Raw genomic sequence first — 21573 nt, 5'->3', positions numbered from 1 at the left:
TATCGGCATTCCTGCTGGATCCTGGGCGTGGAGTTACGTAACTCAGTCCCTTCTAGCTTGCTACTAACTTCTAATGTCTACGATTTCTGCTGTTGGCAGGAAGACAACGGGTGTCATATAAATGATTTTTATTTTAATATTTATTTATTTATTTATTTATTGAGATGGAGTTTTGTTCTTGTTGCCCAGGCTGGAGTGCAATGACGTGATCTTGGCTCACTGCAACCTCTGCCTCTCTGGTTCAAGTGATTTTCCTGCCTCAACCTCCCAAGTAGCTGGGATTACAGGGGCCAGCCGCCACGCCCAGCTAGTTTTTGCATTTTTAGTAGAGATGGGGTTTCACCATGTTGGCCAAGTTGGTCTTGAACTCCTGACCACAGGTGATCCACCTGCCTTGGCCTCCCACAGTGCTGGAATTACAGGTGTGAGCCACCATGCCTGGCCTGATTTTTAAAACATGTAACTGCTTACTCCTTTAAATACAAAAGATTTTAACTTTTGTTATTGGAAATAATCCTGAGAACGGGTGTGTATGCAGACATCCCAGTGCCAAGGAGATTGTAGTTCAGATGGCCTGGGGCTGAAGGCCAGGAAGGCAGGATTCTTGTCCATCCTTGAACCTCCTGCATCTGGCACAGCTGAAGTCTGACACTTCCTTCCATGTTACCCACAGCCACTGAGTTATGGATAATGCACCACCTCTCAGAAACTAGCTCGGATATAGAAGAACTCAATACCATCAACCAACAGAATCTAACTGATATTTATAAAAGTTCACCTAACAATAGTAGAATACACATTCTTTTCAAGCAAGGAACATATATAAAAAAAGACCATATTCTTGGCCCATAAAACAAATCTCAGCACATTTATAAGAACTGAAATCATACAGAAGAGTATGTTCTCTGATCACAATGAATCAAACTTGAAATCAAGAATGGAAAGACAACAGGAAAATCTCTGAATACTGGAAGCCAAACAACATACATTTAAATAATTGATGGGTCAAAGAGAAAGTTCCAAAGGAAATTGGGGGAAAAAAAACTGGACTAAATGACAAAGAAAATACAATACGTCAAAATTTGTGGAACACAGCTAAATCAGTGATGAGAGGGAAATTTATAGTGTTCTTATTAAATATGCATGTTAGAAAAGAGGAATAGTCTCAAATAAAGAGTGTAAGTTCCCATCAAAGCAATCCATAGAAATAATAAAGGTAAGACCAGAAATCAATTAAGTTGAGAACAGAAAAACAACAGAAAAAACTAATGAAACAAAGAACTGGTTCTTTGGAAAGATGAGGAGAGACACATCTCAACCTAGATTGACAAAGAAAAAAAGAAAGAATATGCAAATTACAAATATCAGAAACGAAACAGGCAATATCACTACAGACCCTGCAGACATCAAAAAGATAAAAAAGAAATACTATAAACAACCCTACACATTGCCTTGAAAAACACACTACTATATCTCATTGTGAAAGATAGTTTCAATAGTTGCATAACTATTAAAGACACTGCATTCATAATTTTAAAAGTCTCCCAAAGAAATCTCTAGGCCCAGATAGTTTTATTGAGCATCTACAAAAATCCTACAACTAACATTATACCTGATAGTGAAAAACTAAACGTTTTCCCCCTAAGGTTGGGGACAAGGCAGAGATGTCCAGTCTCACCACTCTTATCAAATGGTGGAAGCTCTAGCTGGTGCAGTATGCAGTGGGGCAGGGTGTTGGGAGGTAGAATAAAAGGTGTATCTTCAAAAAGGAAGAAACCAAACTGTCCTTATTTGCACATGACATGATGGTCTCTACAGGAAATTTCAAGGACTTTACAAAAAACCATCTAGAATATGTGTGCTCAGCAAGGTCGCAGGAGACAAGATAAATATACAAAAATTAATCGTATTTCTATATGCAGCAATGCATACATAAATACCAAAATTAAAAATATAATACTGTGATGACTTCTTTAAATGGAATATTAAAGGTAAGTCAAACAAAATACGTACTGAACTTGTGTGCTGAGAACTACTTGACACTGATGAAAGAAATCAAAACAAGTGCTGAGAATACCATGTTTGTTGACTAGAAGACTCAATACAGTAAAGACACTGATCTTCCTCAAAATACAGGTTTAACACAACTACTATGAAAACCTCAGGAAATTGGTTTTTGTATATGTAGACAAGATAATTTTAAAATTGGCATGAAATGGCAAAAGAACTAGAAGCTAACACAATTTTGAAAAAGAAAACAAAGAGGGAAGAATGAGTGTACTTGATTTCAAGACATTATATAGTTGCAGTAATTAAGACCCTGTGGTATGGACAGAGGAACAGGCATGTAGATAAATGTAATTGAATAGAGTCTCCAGTCCAGACCCACATAAATGTGCCCACAGTTTTGACAACGGTGGAAAAGAAATCCAGTGGAAGAAGGAGCCTTTTCAACAAACGGTGCTACAGCAATTGGACATCCAGAGGAAAAACAAATCACGATCTAATTCTCATACCTTATACAAAAACTAACTTAAAATAGGTCATAGACTTCAATGTAAAACTATGACATTTTGGGGGAAAAAAGCTTAGCGGAATATACTTGGAATCTAGGACCAAAAGCATAATTCTTAAAAGGAGAAATTGACAAGTTGGAGTTCATCAAAATTAAATGCTTTGGCTGTGTGAAACGCCCTGTGAAGAGGATGAGAAGACAAGTTACAGACCAGGAGAAAATATTCGTAAACCACATAGGTGACAAAGAATGAGTATCTGTAGTATATAAGGAATTCTCAAAATGTAACAGTAAAACAAAAACACAAAACCAAACAATCCAGTTAGAAAATGGGCAACAGAAATAAGGCATTTTACCAAAGAGGATATGCGAATGGCAAATAAGCACACGGAAAGGTTAGTTTAGCGCCATCAGCACTGGGGAAACGTGACGGAAAACCACCGTGAGATTCCGTGGCACACACATCAGGATGTGAGCATAACGTAAAGAATCATTACACCACCACATGCTGGGGACAAGGGGAAGCAACTAGTCACTCATACGCTGAGAACCGTTTGGCACTTCCTTAAACAAAACATGCAACTACTATATAACCCTGCAATTACATTCTGGGCATTTAGGCCAAAGAATTACGAGAACTGACATTTATACCAACATCAGTACATGAATGTTTGTAACAGCTTTGTCTGTAATACCCAAATCCAGAAACAACCCAGATACCCTTCAAATGTGAATGATTGAAAGAACTGTGGTCCGTCCACACCAGGGAACACAATGAGTGAGCCACCGGCACCTGGGGGTCTGCAGAGAGCTGTGCCGAGCACCAAAGCCAATCCCGAGAGTGACATTCTGTGGGATTCGTTGGCATCACATTCTTGAAATGGCAAAAGTACAGCCATGGGGACAGACGAGCAGTTGCTGGGGGCTGAGGAGGGGTGGGCTGCGAGAGACACGGGTGAGTCTCTCACGAGGGGCCGCAGGCGGGAGACGTGTGGGTCTGGCTGCACCGGCTGTGTCGACGTGCACCTCAAGACTGTGACACTGTCCTACAGTCTGGCACATAGCAGGGACATCATACATGCATGTTGAATAAAAGGGCATGCAAATGACTATGAAGGGAGAGCAAAGGCTTCCTGCTAATTTACGAATAATGCAGGTGTAAGTGCATTGCAGTAAGCCGATTTTCAATCACCTTTCCATACAATGACGCAGTCATCAATGGTGCATTTCAAGGCTCAGCCCCACTTAATCTCACAGGCTCCACCCGGCAAGTGGAGACTTTTCTGCATTAAGCCGAAGTCAACCGCATGGCATGGCTCAGTTCCTGGCACTGGGACCAGGGCACAGGCACAGGAGGCCCCATGGGCATCAGGGCAGCTGCCGGCTCCACCCAGGGCCACTCACCTCCCGGAAGCCCTGCTCGAAGTGCCGAAGCTGCAGGCACTGCTCCAGTTTCTGCTGATGCTTTGCCCAGAACTCATCGAAGGCAGCCTCCGTTTCATTCAGCTGGGCCAGGAGCCTGGGAAAGAGGAGGAGCTGACCGTCTGCGTGGCCCAGGGTGCCCACACAACGTGGAGCACAGTGAGAGTTCTAGCGACCCCAAGGCTCACTCCACCCTGGGCCTTCCTGAGATCCTGGCCTGCACTCACTCCCTGCACCCAAACCTGGGATGTGCAGGCCCAGGCACTCAGGGCGTTAGCATGGGAGGGAGGCTCTGGAGAAAGCATCAGGGGCTGCCTGCTTTCCTTCCTGCTTCTCTCCCTCTAGGTCACTGCGACGAGGCTGCACTGCCGAGTCTGTTCATTTCATTTTTATTTTTAGAAATTTAAAAACTTTTTTTTTTTTTTTTTGAGACGGAGTCTCGCTCTGTCGCCCAGGCTGGAGTGCAGTGGCACGATCTCAGCTCACTGGAAGCTCTGCCTCCCGGGTTCACGCCATTCTCCTGCCTCAGCCTCCCAAGTAGCTGGGACTACAGGCGCCGCCACCGCGCCCGGCTAGTTTTTTGTATTTTTAGTAGAGATGAGGTTTCACCATGTTCACCAGGATGGTCTCCATCTCCTGACCTCGTGATCCGCCCGCCTCGGCCTCCCACAGTGCTGGGATATAGGCCTGAGCCACCGCGCCCAGCCCACAACTTTTTTTTAAATTTATTTTTTGAGATAGGGTCTGGTTGTGTCACCTGGGCTGGGTGCAGTGGTGCAATCTCGGCTCATTGCAACCTCTGCCTCCGAGTAGCTGGGACTCCAGCTGTGCACCACCCAGTCAGCCCCACGCCCACCCTGCCAGGTGTGTGCACGGATCAGCTTCACTTTACAGATGAGGAAACTGAGTCTTTGGGAAGCTGACAAGGTGCCCGACACCGGCCAGGGCAAGGCCAACCCTCATGGGCTGTGCTCCAACCTCCGCCTCGTGGACCACAGCACCCCATCTACGAGGAGCCCCTCAAGGATGCGTCCTTCAGTCCCCGGGGCCTCTGGTGTGTCCCTGGCACAGAAGGCAGCTCAGGGTGTGGGCCACGCTGCATGGGAGTCAATGGCAGCTGAGAGTCAAAAGGACCAGCTCGGTCTAGGCCTGGGTGCGCCCCACACACCCCTGCCCTGCTCCTCAGCTGGGAGGCAGGGCTGATAGCACCCACCAGCGTGGAATGGGACAGGGGAGGCTTGGGGAGTCTTGGGGAGGATGGGATGGGTGAGGCTCGGGGAGTTCTGGGGGGTTATTGGGGGGGGGGGCCTCAGGGAGTTCTGGATATCCTAGAGCACCATGCCAACCACACAAATGCCCTACCCTATGCTGCTATAAAGCTGGAAGCCCAAGAGAGGAATATGAGAATCACACTTTTACAATGAAAGTAAGAAACACTAGCTCCAGCGAGGAGAATCCCAAGCTTTCTCCCTGTCCGTGGAAGCCCCACTCATTATGCAGCAGCCCCACGTCTAAGGCCTCTGCTTCCCCTAACGTCTACTTCATGCCTGCAAAAGGGCATTTGCTCTAGGAAATTGTCCCTAGAACAGCGGCTTTCTGTGGGGTTCAGGAGAAAAGCATTTCAGCAGGAGGAGCCAGGTCCACACAGAGGCCTGGAGGCTGGCTGCTGTGCTGGCCCCGGCCAGGAGTGGGGCTGCCTGCCGCGCCGCTTGCCGTTTCCATGGCCTCTTTCTTTCCCAGAGGCTGTGTGCCTGAGAGGATCCTTCCCTGGACTCGGACAGCACAAGGGCAGGAAGGCGGCCGGGCCTCACCTCTGCACGGTGGCCTGGTTGTCGAGCTGGTCCTGGTTCACGCCGGGCTCTGAGCCCTCAGCCTGCAGCTCCCCGAGGCTCTCCAGAACGCTGTGCCCCTCTTTCAGTGCCAGCCTCAAATCCTCCTGTGGAGAGAACGCAGCCTTGCACCCCGGCCCCATCCAGGCACTCAGCGCAGGCCAGTGGTGAGGCCTTGTGGGGCCTTGCTCTTGAGGGGGCGGGGACTGAGGAGGGGTCAACCCCCAACCCCCGAGTCTTCCCAGTCTCTTCTGTGGGGTCGTGCGGGCAGGGCAGGCCGATGTGGGGGACTCCCTCACTCCTGTGTGCCCCGGGGCAGAGTTGCCGTTACAGGTCACTCAGGGCAACGGGTTATGGTGAGAGTCACTGGAGACCCAGACACCAGGCAACCAGACCAGGAGACCAGGAGACCCGGAGACCCGGAGACCAGGAGACCAGGAGACCAGGCGACCAGGCGACCAGGAGACCCGGAGACCAGGAGACCAGGCGACCAGGAGACCCGGAGACCAGGAGACCCGGAGACCCGGAGACCAGGAGACCCGGAGACCCGGAGACCAGGAGACCAGGAGACCAGGCGACCAGGCGACCAGGAGACCAGGAGACCAGGCGACCAGGAGACCCGGAGACCAGGAGACCAGGAGACCAGGAGACCCGGAGACCTGGAGACCCAGAGACCAGGCTTTCTCATGGTGCCTGCTCCTGGTCCTCACAGCGTCCTCACGGTGGAGTGGCCGGGTGAGCACAGAGGCACAGTCCTCAGGGACACACCAGCAGGTCATGGCCCTGGGCCACCGTTGCTGCAAAGCCAGGGGGGCAGAACAGCAGGGAGCATGTGCTCCTCAGAATACATTTGTCTCAGCAAGGGCTGTGGACACGTGAGCACTGGGAATGTTCTGCGAACAGGAACTCCAACCACCACTTCATTGCCTGCTCGGCATGAGAAAGCGGCACAGACATCCTGTCTCGGTCACACTCAGAAGCAACAGAGCAGTTTATTCGGGAGCTCCCTGCACAGATAGCCAAAAGCGCTCCTGAGAGGAGAGCCGCCCCCCGTCCCACTCCTGAAGCCACGGCTGACCAGGGCCAATGGTTGACCCAACGCCATAATGGCAGCCGTAGCTAGCATGCTACAGGGTTCATTTATGCTGCTTTTATTCCGTCCTCATCGGAGAAGGTGCCCAGCTAATCGCCATCAAAAGGCATCTCAAGCCTGCTGACTTCTTGGTTTCACACGCTGCCAACACGAACTCCCGCAGGGACGGAAGACCCCCCCGCAGCTTCTGACCGGAGCCCCTGCAGCTTCCAACCGGAGCGCCCCCACATACCTTCGCCTTGTCCTTCTTCTCTGTGTGCGCACACAGCACTGAGCTCGTCGACTGGACGTCATTGGGCAGCTCTGTTTCGGCCAGCTCGGTCCCGAAGGACTGCAGCATCTGAGCCGTCTGCTTCACCATGAGGGCGAAACTTTCGATGGCCTTGGGGACAGAGAAAACACAATTGCACGCCTTGTGCACTGCACCCACCTCCTGCTGCCCTGAAAGCAGACACCGGCAGAAACCATTCCCGCGTAGACCCGTCAGGCGAGGCTAGCTAATGCGAGGACAGTGAACACCCTCCCACGGCGTCCTGCCCTCCTTGACCTCTTCAGAAACATACCAGGCTACTCTACACATGTGCCCGCCGCCTAGAGTCGCCTGTGCCCGTGCTGCCTCTCCCTGTCAAGAGCAGTGAATGTTGCAAACCACAACCCAAGAGGTTTTTTTTTTTTTGGCCTCCAAGCCCAGAGAAAGCCACTCCCAAACTTATTACTCATGTTACTTCTTTACAATGACTAAGGTCCACTGAGACCATCTCCTCATTCTTGGGAAAGAAAACGACTGTTAATGTGAACATGTTTTTGGAAAAGGCTGTGCTGTGACGTGAAAGCAATTCCGTGGAGGTGCTCGAGCTGGTAGCAGCCAGCCCCGCCCCCCGCCGGCCCCGACGCGGCTCACCATGCGCTGGCACAGCCACCGGGAGTGGCAATAGTCCAGGGTCCCGCCCAGGTCCTCGGTCAGCTGCGACTTATCGATGTAACTGTGTAAATCTGGTACGGAGCTCAGCATTATGACCTGGAGGAGAAAGGGAGTGGGTGGTGGTGTTTGGGATTATTGTTGGCTCCCAAAAGAGCTACCCCTTCAGCAGAACACACAGCAGCACAGAGGCGACCACTTCTGCCTGGACTCTGTGGGCGGCTGTGCGGATGGGGGCACCTGGACGCTGCGGGCGGCTGTGCGGATGGGGGCACCTGGACGCTGTGGGTGGCTGTGCGGATGGGGGCACCTGGACATGGTGGGTGGCTGTGTGGACGGGGGTGCCTGAACGCTGTGGGCACCTGTGCAGGCAGGGGCACCTGGACGCTGTCGGTGGCTGAGCAGACGGGGATGCCTGGACGCTGTTGGTGGCTGTGCAGATGGGGGTGCCTGGATGCTGTGGGCAGCTGTGCGGACAGGGGCGCCTGGCTTTGGACCTGTGTGGACCCGGGTGTGGGTCCCACTCGCCCACAGGCCAGCCGCCCACTCTCTGTCTCAGCTGCGTCCTTCGTAAATGGGCATGTTGTGCCTGAGCTGATCACGCCACGGCGAGGAGCCAGTGACGCTGTTGGAGGTGCACAAAACCCAACGCAGAGTGGCCTGTGACGGCCACGGACACGCAGCAGGCATTTACACCTCCTCCAGCAACATCATCAGACAGCGCTCTGATGGGAAGGATGCTCATTTTTATGCCTGTTCCTGCCAAAAACACCCTGTGGTCATTGTAGACACCAGCTGAAATCAACACCCCACCACTGAGGCCAGACGGGGAGAGGCTGGCAGTTCCCGCATGGTTATGGTTACGCGGGAAACCCGTGCTTGCGACGGCTGCATAAGCTCCATGTGCCTTGTCTTCATTTCTCTGCCTTTCTCTTGCACTTTTTGAGGCCACTCCATCCATGGGTTTGGATAAAATCTAGGCTTGGCTTTGCAAGCTGTCAGACGGGACCACAAAACGGGCCTCCCGAGGTTTGGCTCAGGGGTTATTTGACACCACATGATGTATTATTAAATACCGTATCAGTCTAGAGTGGGGACTCTCAACTGGGGGTGACTGTGCCAGATAGTCAGCCATGGCAGCAGAGGTGCCGGGGCCACCGTTCTCCCTAATGTCTCCTTTCTAGGGCTGAGTTCAGCACCCAGCACTGAAACACGGACACACACGTGTCAACAACTGCATCCTTCACATCATCCGCTCTGTAACTTCAAGAATTATCTAAGCGGGGCTGTGAGTTTGAAGATACTGCTGATTTTTGTGAAACCCATTTTGATGGCTTGCTGTGGAGCCACTGTGCAGGGGAGCCTGTGGCATGGATGACCCGTGAGGTCAGCCTTGCTCCCTGTGACACATCTGTGGTCTCAAAGCCTATGGCTACTGTGCAGTGCCTGCCAAATAGGAGGGAAGGAGGGCACACGGAGTTATCTCTATCATACCATAACACGCACACACCACCGTGAGAGGTGCTGTCTGCGGGGCGCTGAGCTGCACACACAACGCCTAGCTCGTCCTGGTGTCAGGACACGAGCCTCCCACTGCCCACGAGTCCCTGCTCTGTACGGTTTTGTCACTGGTTGTCTCTAGGGAATGGACTGTTCAGAAACTAAGGCTTCTCCAAGGCTACAAAAAATGGTGCACGCACAGGGTTTCCCAGTGGCTCGGAAGCCGGTGGTTCTGGGGCCATCAAAGCACGATGGCATGGAGCCCCATGGGGTGCCATGCAGACCGCCCTGCACCTGCAGTCACTGCTCCAGACCAGGCACCAGGGTCACAGGCGACACCCAGAGTGGACTGCATGGGGGTGGGCAGAGCGGATGGGGCCTTGTGGCCCCCAGGGCTGTCTTGGGCATTGGGAGAGGAGGGGGAAAGGGAGGAAGAGAGGGAGGGGAAAAAGGGGGGAAGGGGAGGGGAGTGGAAGGGGGCAGTACATGGGGGAAAGGTCCCAGGCCGTTTTCTTCCCTGTCAGAGAAGGGCTCGTGCACGCTTGGTGTTGAGGTTGTAGCACAATGAGGGTGGAGAGGGAGGGCTTGTGCCACCTGATTCCCAGGGCACAGGGAGTAGCTTCACAGCGAGCGACCTGTACCCCAGATTCCCTGGCTTCCAGCAGCATCTGGCTGGTGCCATGGGGTCTCTCAGGTGCCTGGCGCTGGCCCATATGTCTCTGTTCTCTTTGTGGCAGAGAAGATGTGAGCTCGCCGAGTCAGCTGACCAGGGCTCTCAGGGGTGCTGACACAGCTGGGGCTGGTGACCGGGCTCCACAGGCTCCAAGAGACTTTGTGAAGCCTTTGTTCTTTAAAGGACAGCGGATCAGGGCTGAAGGTGCTTTCTCAGTGGGCAGTGCTGGGAGACGCTGCCCTGTGCCGGGCTAGTGTGGTGGCGATGGGGTAGTGGTCACCCTGTTGGCTGCTCCAGGACAGGTCTGGCCCATCCCTGTCAGCAGTGGGTCCCAGGTCCCAGGTCCAGGGACGCTTACAGCCCCCTCCCCAGCCCTTCTCTCATCCCTGGGGTGCAGGCAGGGCCTGGGCTGAGTTCCTCGCAGGTGGGCCGGGGGGACTGTCAGTCCTTAGGGTCCCGAGTTCTACAGTTTTCCTGGGGGTAGGAATGTCGCGTGACCCGCATCCTGATGGGACGCCCACACAGTGGCCTGTCTGAGGTTGATGCTCGGTGTACCCCCGGTGGGGTGGGGGCTGGGGGCGAGGGCGGGGGAAGAAAGGATTGCGCGGCTTCTGACAGCGTTGAGGAAGTGCAGCTTCCCACCAGGTCCTGCAGGGTTTTGTTGACCACGTGGCCCTGAAGTCAGCTCCTCGGGGATTTCGATGATCACAGATGAGCCAGGACGGCAATTAGTTCCGTTCTGCTCCCGCATTGTGTGTGTGGGGGGGAGGGCGGAACTTACCGGCACCTTCATCTTAAAGTCATCTCTATTGAATTTGAAAGCGATGTCGGAGAGAGTCCTTTGGAAAAAACCCGTCGGGCGAAGCACAAGGACGAGCTGCAGGTTTGCCGGGAAAGATGCCTGCGAGACAGGGTGAGAGACAAGAGCCTGCAGCGCGCTCTGCAGACAGCGGTCCCCTCGCGCAGTGCCTGCACACTGGGCTGACCAGGGAGGCACAGTTCGTGGGCCGGGCATCCTCAGAGTGGCAGGTTTACACTTAGATAAACATGGCAGAGATGCTGGTCTCTGTAAGAGGCATCACACTTTTCTAAAAGAAAAGAAAAGCCACATGCCTTGGTAGAATGTTATGCTGCTTACACATGTAAAAGTCAAAAGCTTACAACCGTTGTTAGGGGCTGAATTATGTCCCCCCCCAAGTTATTATGTTGAAGCCTAACTCCCAGTGCCTCCGAACGTGACCTTGGTTGGCGACGGGGTCTTTACAGAGGTAACCAAGCGAAAACGAGGTCACTAGGGCGGGCCCTGATCCCAGCACGGCGTGGAGAGCGCCCAGAGAAGATGCTGGTGGAGGTCAGGGCGGTGCTTCCACACCCAGGGACACCAGGGAGGCAGCCAGGCCAGAAGCTGGAGAGAGGCCTGGGGCAGAGAGATGCTCCCCGTAGCCTTTAGCCTCATAGCTCTAGCTCGGAAGGAGCTGGCCTGGCCACACCTGAGCTCAGATCCCGCCTCCAGGGCTGGGAGGGAACACGCTTCTGTGCCTCCAGTGGCCAGTCTGTGGTTACTTTGTTACAAGGCCCCAGGAAACCAAGACACTTGTCAAATTTTATAAAAGCCACGTAGACACGTATGTGTGTTACCTACAAAAATAAAAGTAATCTTGGGTCCTGGTGCATACACACGGCCTTGGACACAGTTACATGAATTTACTTGGAAACTGGCTCTGCCTCCTACAAAGCGTGGGCCTTGGGCAGGTCACTCCCCTTCTCTGTCTCTGCTTCTCCATTGGGAAAGTGGGGAGAGCGGCAGTGCCTACTCATGACACCCTTTCGAAGATGAAATGGACCAAGGCGTGCGTGGCGTTCAGTGGGCGCCTGCACCAAGGAAGCGCTCAAAAGCCACGATGATAGACGTGCAGTGACAGCTGCTCTCGACGCCAAGTTAAGTCCAGATGCTGAAATCCAGGGAGACCCCATCACCAAAAAAGAAATTGTGAAGCAACTGAGTTTGATTTCTGGATAACTAAGTTAAATGCACCTAAAATTTGACATATAGAAGAGAATGGCATTACCCTAAAGCCCGAAAGGAATATAGCAGCAAGGACTGGAGGAGCGACTGCCTCATCAGCATGTCCTGGCTGGGCACTGCCCCGGCCACACTCGAATGTCCAGGCTGGTCTAGCAAGGACGATAAGAAGAGGGCCCTGAGGTCAGGAAGCTGGGGGAGGGTCTGAAGTCAGGAGACGTGTGGGGTGTGGGTCAAGGCTGGGCCCTCCGGCCACGCTGGCTGCAGGGACACCTGGGTTCATCTCCACTGCTGACAACATGGTCTCAGGCGGGAATTCTAGATTGCGCACCCCAAGTTCCAACCCAGCTCTGGGATTACAACATAAGCAGCTGGGACCTCACTCAGGATTATACAATGCCTTTTCCACAGTTGTGGGATCCTAGACCTTGACAAGTCTGTCCTCAGCACCCAAACTCTCAGCACCCACGCACTCAGCACCCAAACAGCGCCCAAACACACAGCACCCAAACACACAGCACCCAAACACACAGCACCTAAACACTCAGCACCCACTCAGTGCCCACTCAGCACCCACACAGCACCCACTCAGCACCTAAACACTCACCACCCAAACACTCAGCGCCCAAACACTCAGTGCCCAAATACCCAGCGCCCAAACACACAGCCCCCAAACACACAGCACCTAAACACTCAGTACCCACTCAGCACCCAAACACTCAGCACCCAAACACTCAGTGCCCAAACCCACAACACCCAATGCCGAAACAGCACCCACTCAGTGCCGAAACACTCAACACCCAAACACACAGCACCAAACACACAGCACCCAAACACTCAGCGACCACTCAGCATCCAAACACTCAGCGACCACTCAGCATCCAAACACACAGTGACCACTCAGCATCGAACCACTCAGCACCCAAACACACAGCACCTAAACACTCAGCATCCAAACACTCAGCACCCAAACACTCAGCGACCACTCAGCATCCAAACACTCAGCGACCACTCAGCACCCAAACACACAGTGACCACTCAGCATCGAACCACTCAGCACCCAAACACTCAGTGACCACTCAGCATCGAACCACTCAGCACCCAAACACTCAGTGACCACTCAGCATCGAACCACTCAGCACCTAAACACTCAGCGACCACTCAGCACCCAAACACACAGTGACCACTCAGCATCGAACCACTTAGCACCCAAATACACAGTGACCACTCAGCATCCAACCACTCAGCACCCAAACACTCAGTGACCACTCAGCATCGAACCACTCAGCACATAAACACTCAGTGACCACTCAGCATCGAACCACTCAGCACCCAAACACACAGCACCTAAACACTCAGCACCCAAACATGAACCATGAGCTGCATTTCAGGTCACCTGAATACCTTGTAGGAATTAAAACCAGAGATGTGCCCCCGCACCATGTGCACAAACTAAGGGCTCAGTCACTGGGCGGCTGCCCTCCCTGTCCAGGGTAGGTGGACAATGTCCTGTCGCTGGCTGGACACTGCATACCTTTCCCACAGGGCCCCTCCCATGAAGACCTCTGCTTCATCTGCATTGCATGGCAGGGACCACGGCCCTCAGTGGCCAGCATACTTGGCAGGTGCTCTGCGGGTGTCTGCTGCGGAGTGGATGAGGGAGGGGAGGCTGATGGCTCTCGGGGGACTGTCCTGCCTCCGCTGCCCTCCACACCCATTCCCTCCACCTGCGGCCCTCAGGGAAGTGCTCTGGAGGGGCCCTGCATCTGAGCCCTCTCTGCCCCACTGTTTCACACGACGCCTGGATGTAGACCAAGGCCACGGCCGTTCACCTTCTGCAGGGAGCACACGTGGGTGAGATGCTCTGACGGACAGGCTGAATTACAAGCAGGGAATCGTGAGCTGAGCATCTACGGGGAGTGTGATCCTGGTGGATGGGACGCCTGGGCAGCTCTCCTTCGAGAAGCAAGCCCCAAGGAGTGGGATGCCCCAGGGCAGATTCTGTGTCTCCGCAACGAACAGACTGAAAATCCTTCACACTGCTGTGAAATTGGCCACTACTACTTACGAAAAACCACTCTTTTTCTGGAGGTGCAATGAATCATGCTCTTCTACATTTCACTGTCACTTTTATCACCTGGATCTTTAAGGACAGGCTGAGAGCCTGAAGCTCGGAGATGAAGCCGGGTGTGTGGGGGAGGGGTCCATGTCTCCAGCAGGTGCAGCTCATTTGCCCCTAAAGCCTCTGGGAGCAAAGTGCACCCCAGCAGCAAGGCTGGTTCCTGGAGGCTCTGCCAACATTAAACACAACCCCCTCTTCCTTGGTTCAGTTTTAGTGTTTTGTATTTTAAGTTATTGGATCATTATATTAAATAGAATAAATTGGAAGATCCTAGCTGAGTGAGAAGGTGCTAATAATGTACACAAACACATAGTTCGAATAAATATAACAGCAAATTAAATTTTCTCTAAATTGGAGCTGACCATTTGTATTAAAAGCTGGAGAAAGGTCTAAAATAAAAACTTTATTTTAAAAGCTGGGGGTAAGTACAAATGGTAACTGGATGAAGAATTTGGGATGGAGGCTGTCAGGTCAAGTCTTTTTGTAAATTACTCAACAATAAAGTAATCCTAAGAGTATAATAAGTTTTTATGTAATATGAAAACAATATTGCTTTTTCTGGGCTGACCTGGATGAACTTAGGAACAGGTATGTGTGATGACCACAGCATTGTAGTCTGGAGGTAGAAAAAGAGTTCACTGGTTTCTGAGTTAATATTCTTAGAGACTCACAAAATAATCACTGCATATATTTCCCAACGCAGCTAAAGCCCACAGGACACGCTGGGAACTCTGTAGAACTGGGTACTTTGGGGAACTCTGTTTGAAAAACCCTCCCCAAGTTCAAATCACCTTCCTTAAGGTCTGCTCCAAGCCACACTTATCCAGCTTGACATTATATATTTAATTTCAGTGCAGCTGAAACCTCACCAATTACACTTGTCTGATAGTAGCCAAAAAGCAAACACGAGTTTACATAAAAATGTGCATTTGAAAGTTTGTTTGTGTCTCAGCGTTAACAGATGAATAAAACTTTGGAGCCAGAATCAGAGACGCTGGACCGGGTGAGGAAAGCAATGGGCGTGGACCCCGTTCCCGTGGACGGTCAGATGTGAGTGCTCGGGATGGCTGCTGCTGTGTGTGTGAGGCCATCGCTCCTAAGACCAATCCTAAACCACAGCGCGGCCGTTTGGAGACTGGTCCCCTAGCAAATGTTCCTCTAGAAAGCCTGGGAGAAAATACAGGGAGAATCTGCACACACACTTCCAATCACACTCCCACTCCAGAATGTATAATAATCTCCATGAATTTCACAGGAAGCAGACCTGGAGAACAGGCGTACATTCCGGATCCTGAGATTGGACTCGAATGACATTAGGGCCAGGACTACTATGAAAACAGGACAGTCTGTTGATTGATTGATGGGAGGGAGCTCACCATCTCTCCCACACTCACCCCACAGCTCAAGCCAACCCCCAGAACCTCCCCCCTGCTTCTCAGCAGACGCTAGCAAAATTCTGCCAAGGTTCTGCCCAGCATTGGTTGCATCTCACAGATTCAGAGCCATGTGAGCCAAGCTCATAACAAGAGCTGAGAAGTATCCAGTTGTTTTTCTGGTCAACTTGTTAACCAGCTCCCTAAGGACCAGGACCCTGAAGGGGCGTGCATGTTTACTTTGTAATCAGTGCAAAACCTCACCCTGCAGAGGTGGAGAGGAAAGATCACTGGAGACACAGCTGCAGGGACACAGGAGGTGATGGAGTAAGAAATGGAGGGAGGCTCCCAGGCAGGTGTGGATGCAGACGCCAGGCACCTGCCACTCCCCTCGAAAACACAGCCCTGTGGCAACCACCACCGAACCACCCATTCAGGCAGAAACGGCCAGTGGACACCTCAGCCACAGGACCTTCGCCCTGTCCTGAGCATCACCACACACCACCCACTGATGACCAAGGGGAGAGGCACCTTCTCCTGGGGAAATTCGGATGCCTCCTTGGCCGTCTGAGCACAAGAGACCGCCCCAATCACGGGACACATGGACATCCTGGGCCTCCACGGGCTGCCCCAGAAGCTCACCCACCAGGATTCCCGCCCCAAAGGACCATGTGGAACCTAATTACAAGGACACCAGATGAAAGGATATTCCACAAAGCAACTGGCTTCAACCCTTTGCAAATCTCAATCTCATAAAGGACAGAAAGCAAAACAAAAACCAACAACTGGGTGGATTAGAGACGACTGAGAAGGGTGGACAGCCGACGTGGACGCCATCCTTCACTGGACCTAGATTTTAACAAAATATAGGAAGGACATGACGGGACACGTGGAGAAAGCCCCATGTGTGGGTGACCAGAGGGCAGTGTTGCCACAATGCTGACCCGCCTGTGGTTACGTGGCCTGTGGTTACGTGGCCTGTGGTTACGTGGCCTGTGGTTATGCGGCCTGTGGTTACGTGGCCTGTGGTTATGCAGGGGGTGGCTCCTCTCAGGAGACACCATGTCAGCAATCCGGGAGGAAAAGACACGATGGCAGTGCCAGCTCTCATCAGCAAAACCTGTGTGTGTCTGTGTTTATGGATGTGTGTATATGTGTATATATATATGTGTTTGTGTGTGTGATGTGTGTCTCTGTGTCTGTGTGATGTATGTTTCTGGGTGTATGTGTGTGTGATGTGTGTTTATGTGATGCATGTGTGGATATATGTGTATATATATGTGTGTGTCTGTGTTCTGTGATGTGTTTTGTCTGTGATGTCTGTGTGACGTGTGTACGTCTGTGTCTATGTCTGTGTGTGTGATGTGTCTGTGTGTTTCTGCACACACACACGTGTCTATGTCTGTGTGTGTGTGTCTGTGTGTTTCTGCACACACACACGTGTCTATGTCTGTGTGTGTGTGTGTGTCTGTGTGTTTCTGTGATGCATGTGTGACGTGTGTGCGTCTGTGTCTATGTCTGTGTGTGCGTGTGTGTCTGTGTGTTTCTGTGATGCATGTGTGGATATATGTGTATATATATGTGTGTGTCTATGTGTGTTTCTGCACACACACACACACACGCGAATGGGCACTTTGTTAATGGCCACAGCTGAGGATTGTTCACTGTGAGACTCTCCCAAATTTTCTGTAGGTCTGAAATTTTTCTGAACTGAAAGCTGAGAGGAAAAAGACACGTGGCTGCTGCAGCTCACAGCTCTTCTTCTCCATGCCTGGGGCAGTGGCATCCCCCCCCCTCCTGATCCAACCTTCACTCAAATGCCTGAGCCACCAGAATGCAGGGGCTCTGACTCCATGCAATGAGCTCTAAGCGGAAAAAAATAAACCAGGCAAATACTCTCGCTCCAGGCATCAAGGGTAGTGAAGAGCAGGACTGGAGAAGACTCAGCGAAGAGTCCCTGGCCCCTCACCAGCAAGGCCTGGCTCTGGGTTTCTCAGTCAGGGAAGCCAGCGTGCCCTGCAGGGTCCACGGTCCCACACCCAGCCTCACGAGGCACCTGGTCCAGGGAGCCCAGGCAGGATCCTTCCTCTTCTCTGGGAGAAAAAGCCGCTGAGTGAGCCTGGGTCTCAGAGCTCTTTTTCTTTCTTTCTTTCTTTTTTAAACGTTTCTATGTTTAACTGACAAATCATGATGGTATCTACTTATAGGGCACCCAGTGATGTTTTGCTACAGGTATCCTCAGTGGAATGATTAAATCAAGCCAATTAACCGATCCGTCACCTCACCCACTCACCATTTTTCTGTGCTGAGAACATTTAAAACCGATTCTTTCAGCAATTCTGAAATAAACATTTGGTGTGGTTGGAATGTTCGTCCCTACGAAACTTCGAGACTTGTGGCAGCTTTGAGAGGCAGTACCTTTCAGAGGCGACTGGGTCAGGACGGCCCCACCCTCATGAATGGATTCATCCATTCACGGATTCACGGATTAATGCGCTGTCGTGGGGGTGGGTGGGGGCCTGGTGGCTTTATAAGCAGGGGAGGCAGCCCCGCCTGGCTCCCTCTCCCCTCACCAGGTGAGGCCCTGCACCGCCTCGGACCCACCAGCAAGAGGGATCTCACCAGATGCGGCCCTCAACTGTCAGGCGTGATTCTTTTTCGCTGTGAAGTGCCCAGTTCCAGATGCCCTGACATATAAGCAGCAGACCTGGACTAAGACAACCTCGTTATTAACTGCATCGCCTCCGAGGTCTTTAGAGAGAGAAGCAGGGTGGCTCGTGCTGCCGTTCCTGGACCCTTGGATTCCACGTTCCGCAAATACACAGTGAAGAAGGGCTGGGGGCCTCTGGATCTCCCACCCTTGCTAGACACCTCAAGCCTGTTAAATCCTCGCGTAGGTGGGAGGAGCGAACCTTCGCATGAAGGACAGTCGCTCTCAGCATCATGGAAGCCTCACGGGCTGCCTCCCCCGGAAATACTCTGCATGAACCTGCACCGCCCACCGCCGCGGCCCTGGGACCCCCGGAGCAGGGAGAGAGCTCGGGTTTCAGAGACAGAAAGGCCCAGGCCGCCCCACCCCATCAGCCGGTTCCCTACTGCCCCAAAGCCCAGCTCCTCCACCTGCAATCGGGGGCTGACGAACGCGCAGGGTGCGCTGAATGCATTCGCCGCAGCAGCTGGTGCGTAGGAGACGCCCTGCAGGTCCTGGTCTCCTTCCGTCCACCGCGGCGGGACTGTGCTCACCGGGGCAGGTGCTTGCTGCACTCAGCAGCCGTGTGCGGAGAAAGCTCAGCCACACTGGGAAGAGCTGGGTCCCCCACACCCCCGAGTAGCCACGGTTATGTAGCGCGCATTTCAGTTCCCTGCCCTGGGGGACAGTCTCGCCTCTTCAGAGAGGGGCACGCAGACCTGGTCCTCTCTCCCTCGACAGCCAGCGCTCTAGCCCCTGACCCCAGGGCTGCTTTGTGTTCCCAGGGGAAGCTCCTCGCCCGCTCCATCTGGACGACAACTCCTCCCGTCAGGTTCTCATCAAGCATCACCTCCGCCGGGAAGTCCTCCTGGAGTTAGCACCGCTCCCACCGCCCCCGACCCCGTCCCCGCCTCCACTGCCCCCACCACCACCGCCCCCACGGTCAGCTCCTCCGCAGAGCCCCAGAAGCTGGCAAAGGAGAGGAATCCGGTCGCAGGGCCGCATACAATTGTATTTTGCCAACGTGAAAAATCTGCTGGACAACCTGGAAGTCCGAGGTCCCTCAGACACCTCGTTTTCCACCTTTCCTGCACACACAGACTGCACCGGTGTTACAGGAAAAACAGTTCTGGCCCCACGGGGTCTAAAAATTAGATTCGCTTTCTCCAGCCACCTACTTCAGGATCTAGACTTAGTTTGATTAGACCATAGCTCTAAACATGTATACACTCTATTACAAAATCCCAAAATGTGAGCGCACGCACACACACACACCAGCACACACGCACACACACACGCACACGCACACCAGCACACACATACACGCACTCACATCCACGCACACACATGCACACTCACACACATCACACACATACACATGCACACACATGCACACTCACACACATCACACACATACACATGCACACTCACACACATCACACACACCAGCACACACACGCACACACATGCACACTCACACACATCACACTCACACACACGCACACACGGTACAGTGGAAGAGTGTTAGATTTTGCAACAGCGTTTTACAAAAGAGGCTTCTATCTGAGGACCGAACAACTAAGGGAGAAGAGACGTGTGAGTTCTCGGAGGGTCTCGTCCTTCTGTTGCTGGGTGCTTGAGCCCCTGGGTGGGTAGCGGTGAACATATCCTGCTCCCACACGCCCTCAGCATCACACAGGCCTTGCTCTGGATGGAGGCACGGGGAGCCTGGTTTTAGGAACACTGGATTTTGGCTCTTCCAATGTCTTATTTTTCTATTCCAAGCCATGCTGAAGGCATCCAAAAAAGAAAAAAGAACACCCCAAATTAGGGAAAGCTCAGCTCTTAAGACAGCACATATGGTGGCTAAAAATAGCCCCGGATCACGGCACATTATGTAAGCGCTGCGTCTCCCTCGGTGGCCAAGCACTTGGAGGTAAAGTCTCTGCCACGGGCTTGCTTTGTGGTGCCCGCAGCACCATGAGCTGGGCACCCTGGTAGGGTCAGGCAGCTGGAGCCTCTGTCTGTTTGGAAACCTGCTTGAGGGCTCGGCTGGCCTAGGCTGTTGCTAAGTGCTAGTTTTCCCAAAGCCACTTTAGGCGGAAGCCCAGGCCAGTCAAAGCTCGCCGTTGAGGCCTGGAGCCCAGGGGGTGGTGTCCAGGTGCCCCCTGCAGGCACTACTTGATGCACCCACGTCAGGTCAACTGCACCATCTCCAAAAAACTGAACCAAGATGCCCAAGGAGTCACCCTGGTCCGCCCTCTCTAGGAAGTGAGTGGCCCATGGACAGAGTCTGGGGCCTCCTCCCAGCCCCACCACCCACCCCTTCCCCACTGCACAGACCCGTATCTCTCCTTGTCTGTCCAGCACCTGGGCTTGGCCGGGTCCACGGCTGCCCTCGCTCCCTTGCCCAGTGACCCTCTGAGTCTCAGTTCGTGCACAACCAGCTCCTATGACAGTGCCATCACCGCCCACCCCCAACCTCCTGCCTCCTTGGCCTTGTGGCCCACTTCTCCTTCATGAAACCACGGTTCTGAGCTCCGTGTCTCCTGGCCCATCCAACGTCCACCATCATTGTCTCCTTTTGGTTGCTCATGCCCCAAACCCTCCTGGAGGCAGCCCGGCTCCTGGGCAGCAGGGTCCTGGGGACAGGAAGACGCCTTCTCCGGGGTCACAGCCCAGGTGGATGGGGCCTGGCATGTGGGGCCTGACTCTGCCCCCTTCCCACGGCTCAGCCGCCCTCCCAGCTGTTCCCTGCCACCCCTGCCTGCGACCCCATTGTGATCCCCCTCAACTGTCCTCGCCCAGCTGGCGGTGAGCCTTGTTCATTTCCTCCCTCACATCCGTGATGCCTGGACAGTGCCCGGGACAGAGAAAAGCCTCAGTACCTGCTGACTACACAAACAGAGTCTGTGTATTAATACAACTATAAATTTTCATACAAGAAAGCACTGGCGTTCAGAGAGAATTCTGGGTGATTTTGCTGGAAAATGCTGGCTTCTATAACTTCCAAACCAGTGTCAGTGAACTCTGAGAATTAAAGGAAGAAGGACAGAAAAAGCCATATTTTTATGGTATAAGAATCAATGAAAAAATAAAAAACACTAACCTGGCGGTGTGTGCCAGGTTGAGGCAGGGTCAGGAACGGGGATCAGCAGCGGTGACGGGCAGAGGGGGGCCGTGGGGGTGCAAGGAGATGCCTCATCCCAAAGATTTAGGTGAGAACCAGCAGCTCAGGGACAGGCTTGCACCAAAACAATGAAGGCTGTGGGCACTGGAGCAGTTATGATGTTCACAAGACAGAGCTTTCAAGATGAGCCACTCTGCTTCAGAAATTCATCCAATCACACACTCGGTGAGCGGAACGGGACACGCGGCAGCTGAAGATCGACGCCTAAATCACGGGTCTGCTGTG

General features: G+C 52.9%; 1 protein-coding gene across 10 annotated transcripts in view; it reads right to left on the bottom strand.

The window, feature by feature from the left end:
• The window catches only part of MCF2L (MCF.2 cell line derived transforming sequence like), a 194006-nt gene that overhangs the window by 25627 nt on the left and 146806 nt on the right, over positions 1-21573 (bottom strand). For 9 of the 10 annotated variants that reach the window (XM_030922075.1, XM_030922076.1, XM_030922074.1 and 6 more), the window contains 5 exons: positions 10733-10852; positions 7761-7877; positions 7092-7241; positions 5749-5873; positions 3920-4034 (listed from right to left, as the gene is read on the bottom strand). In XM_030922075.1, coding sequence (XP_030777935.1) covers positions 3920-4034; positions 5749-5873; positions 7092-7241; positions 7761-7877; positions 10733-10852 — 627 coding nt within the window. Of the gene's footprint in view, positions 1-3919; positions 4035-5748; positions 5874-7091; positions 7242-7760; positions 7878-10732; positions 10853-21267; positions 21558-21573 lie in introns of those variants that run through there. The other variant, XM_030922080.1, reaches the window with a different exon arrangement.

Source organism: Rhinopithecus roxellana, chromosome 18 (genome assembly GCF_007565055.1).
Source record: "Rhinopithecus roxellana isolate Shanxi Qingling chromosome 18, ASM756505v1, whole genome shotgun sequence".
NCBI lineage: Eukaryota > Metazoa > Chordata > Mammalia > Primates > Cercopithecidae > Rhinopithecus > Rhinopithecus roxellana.
This window is presented reverse-complemented; position numbering and strand designations above follow the sequence as displayed.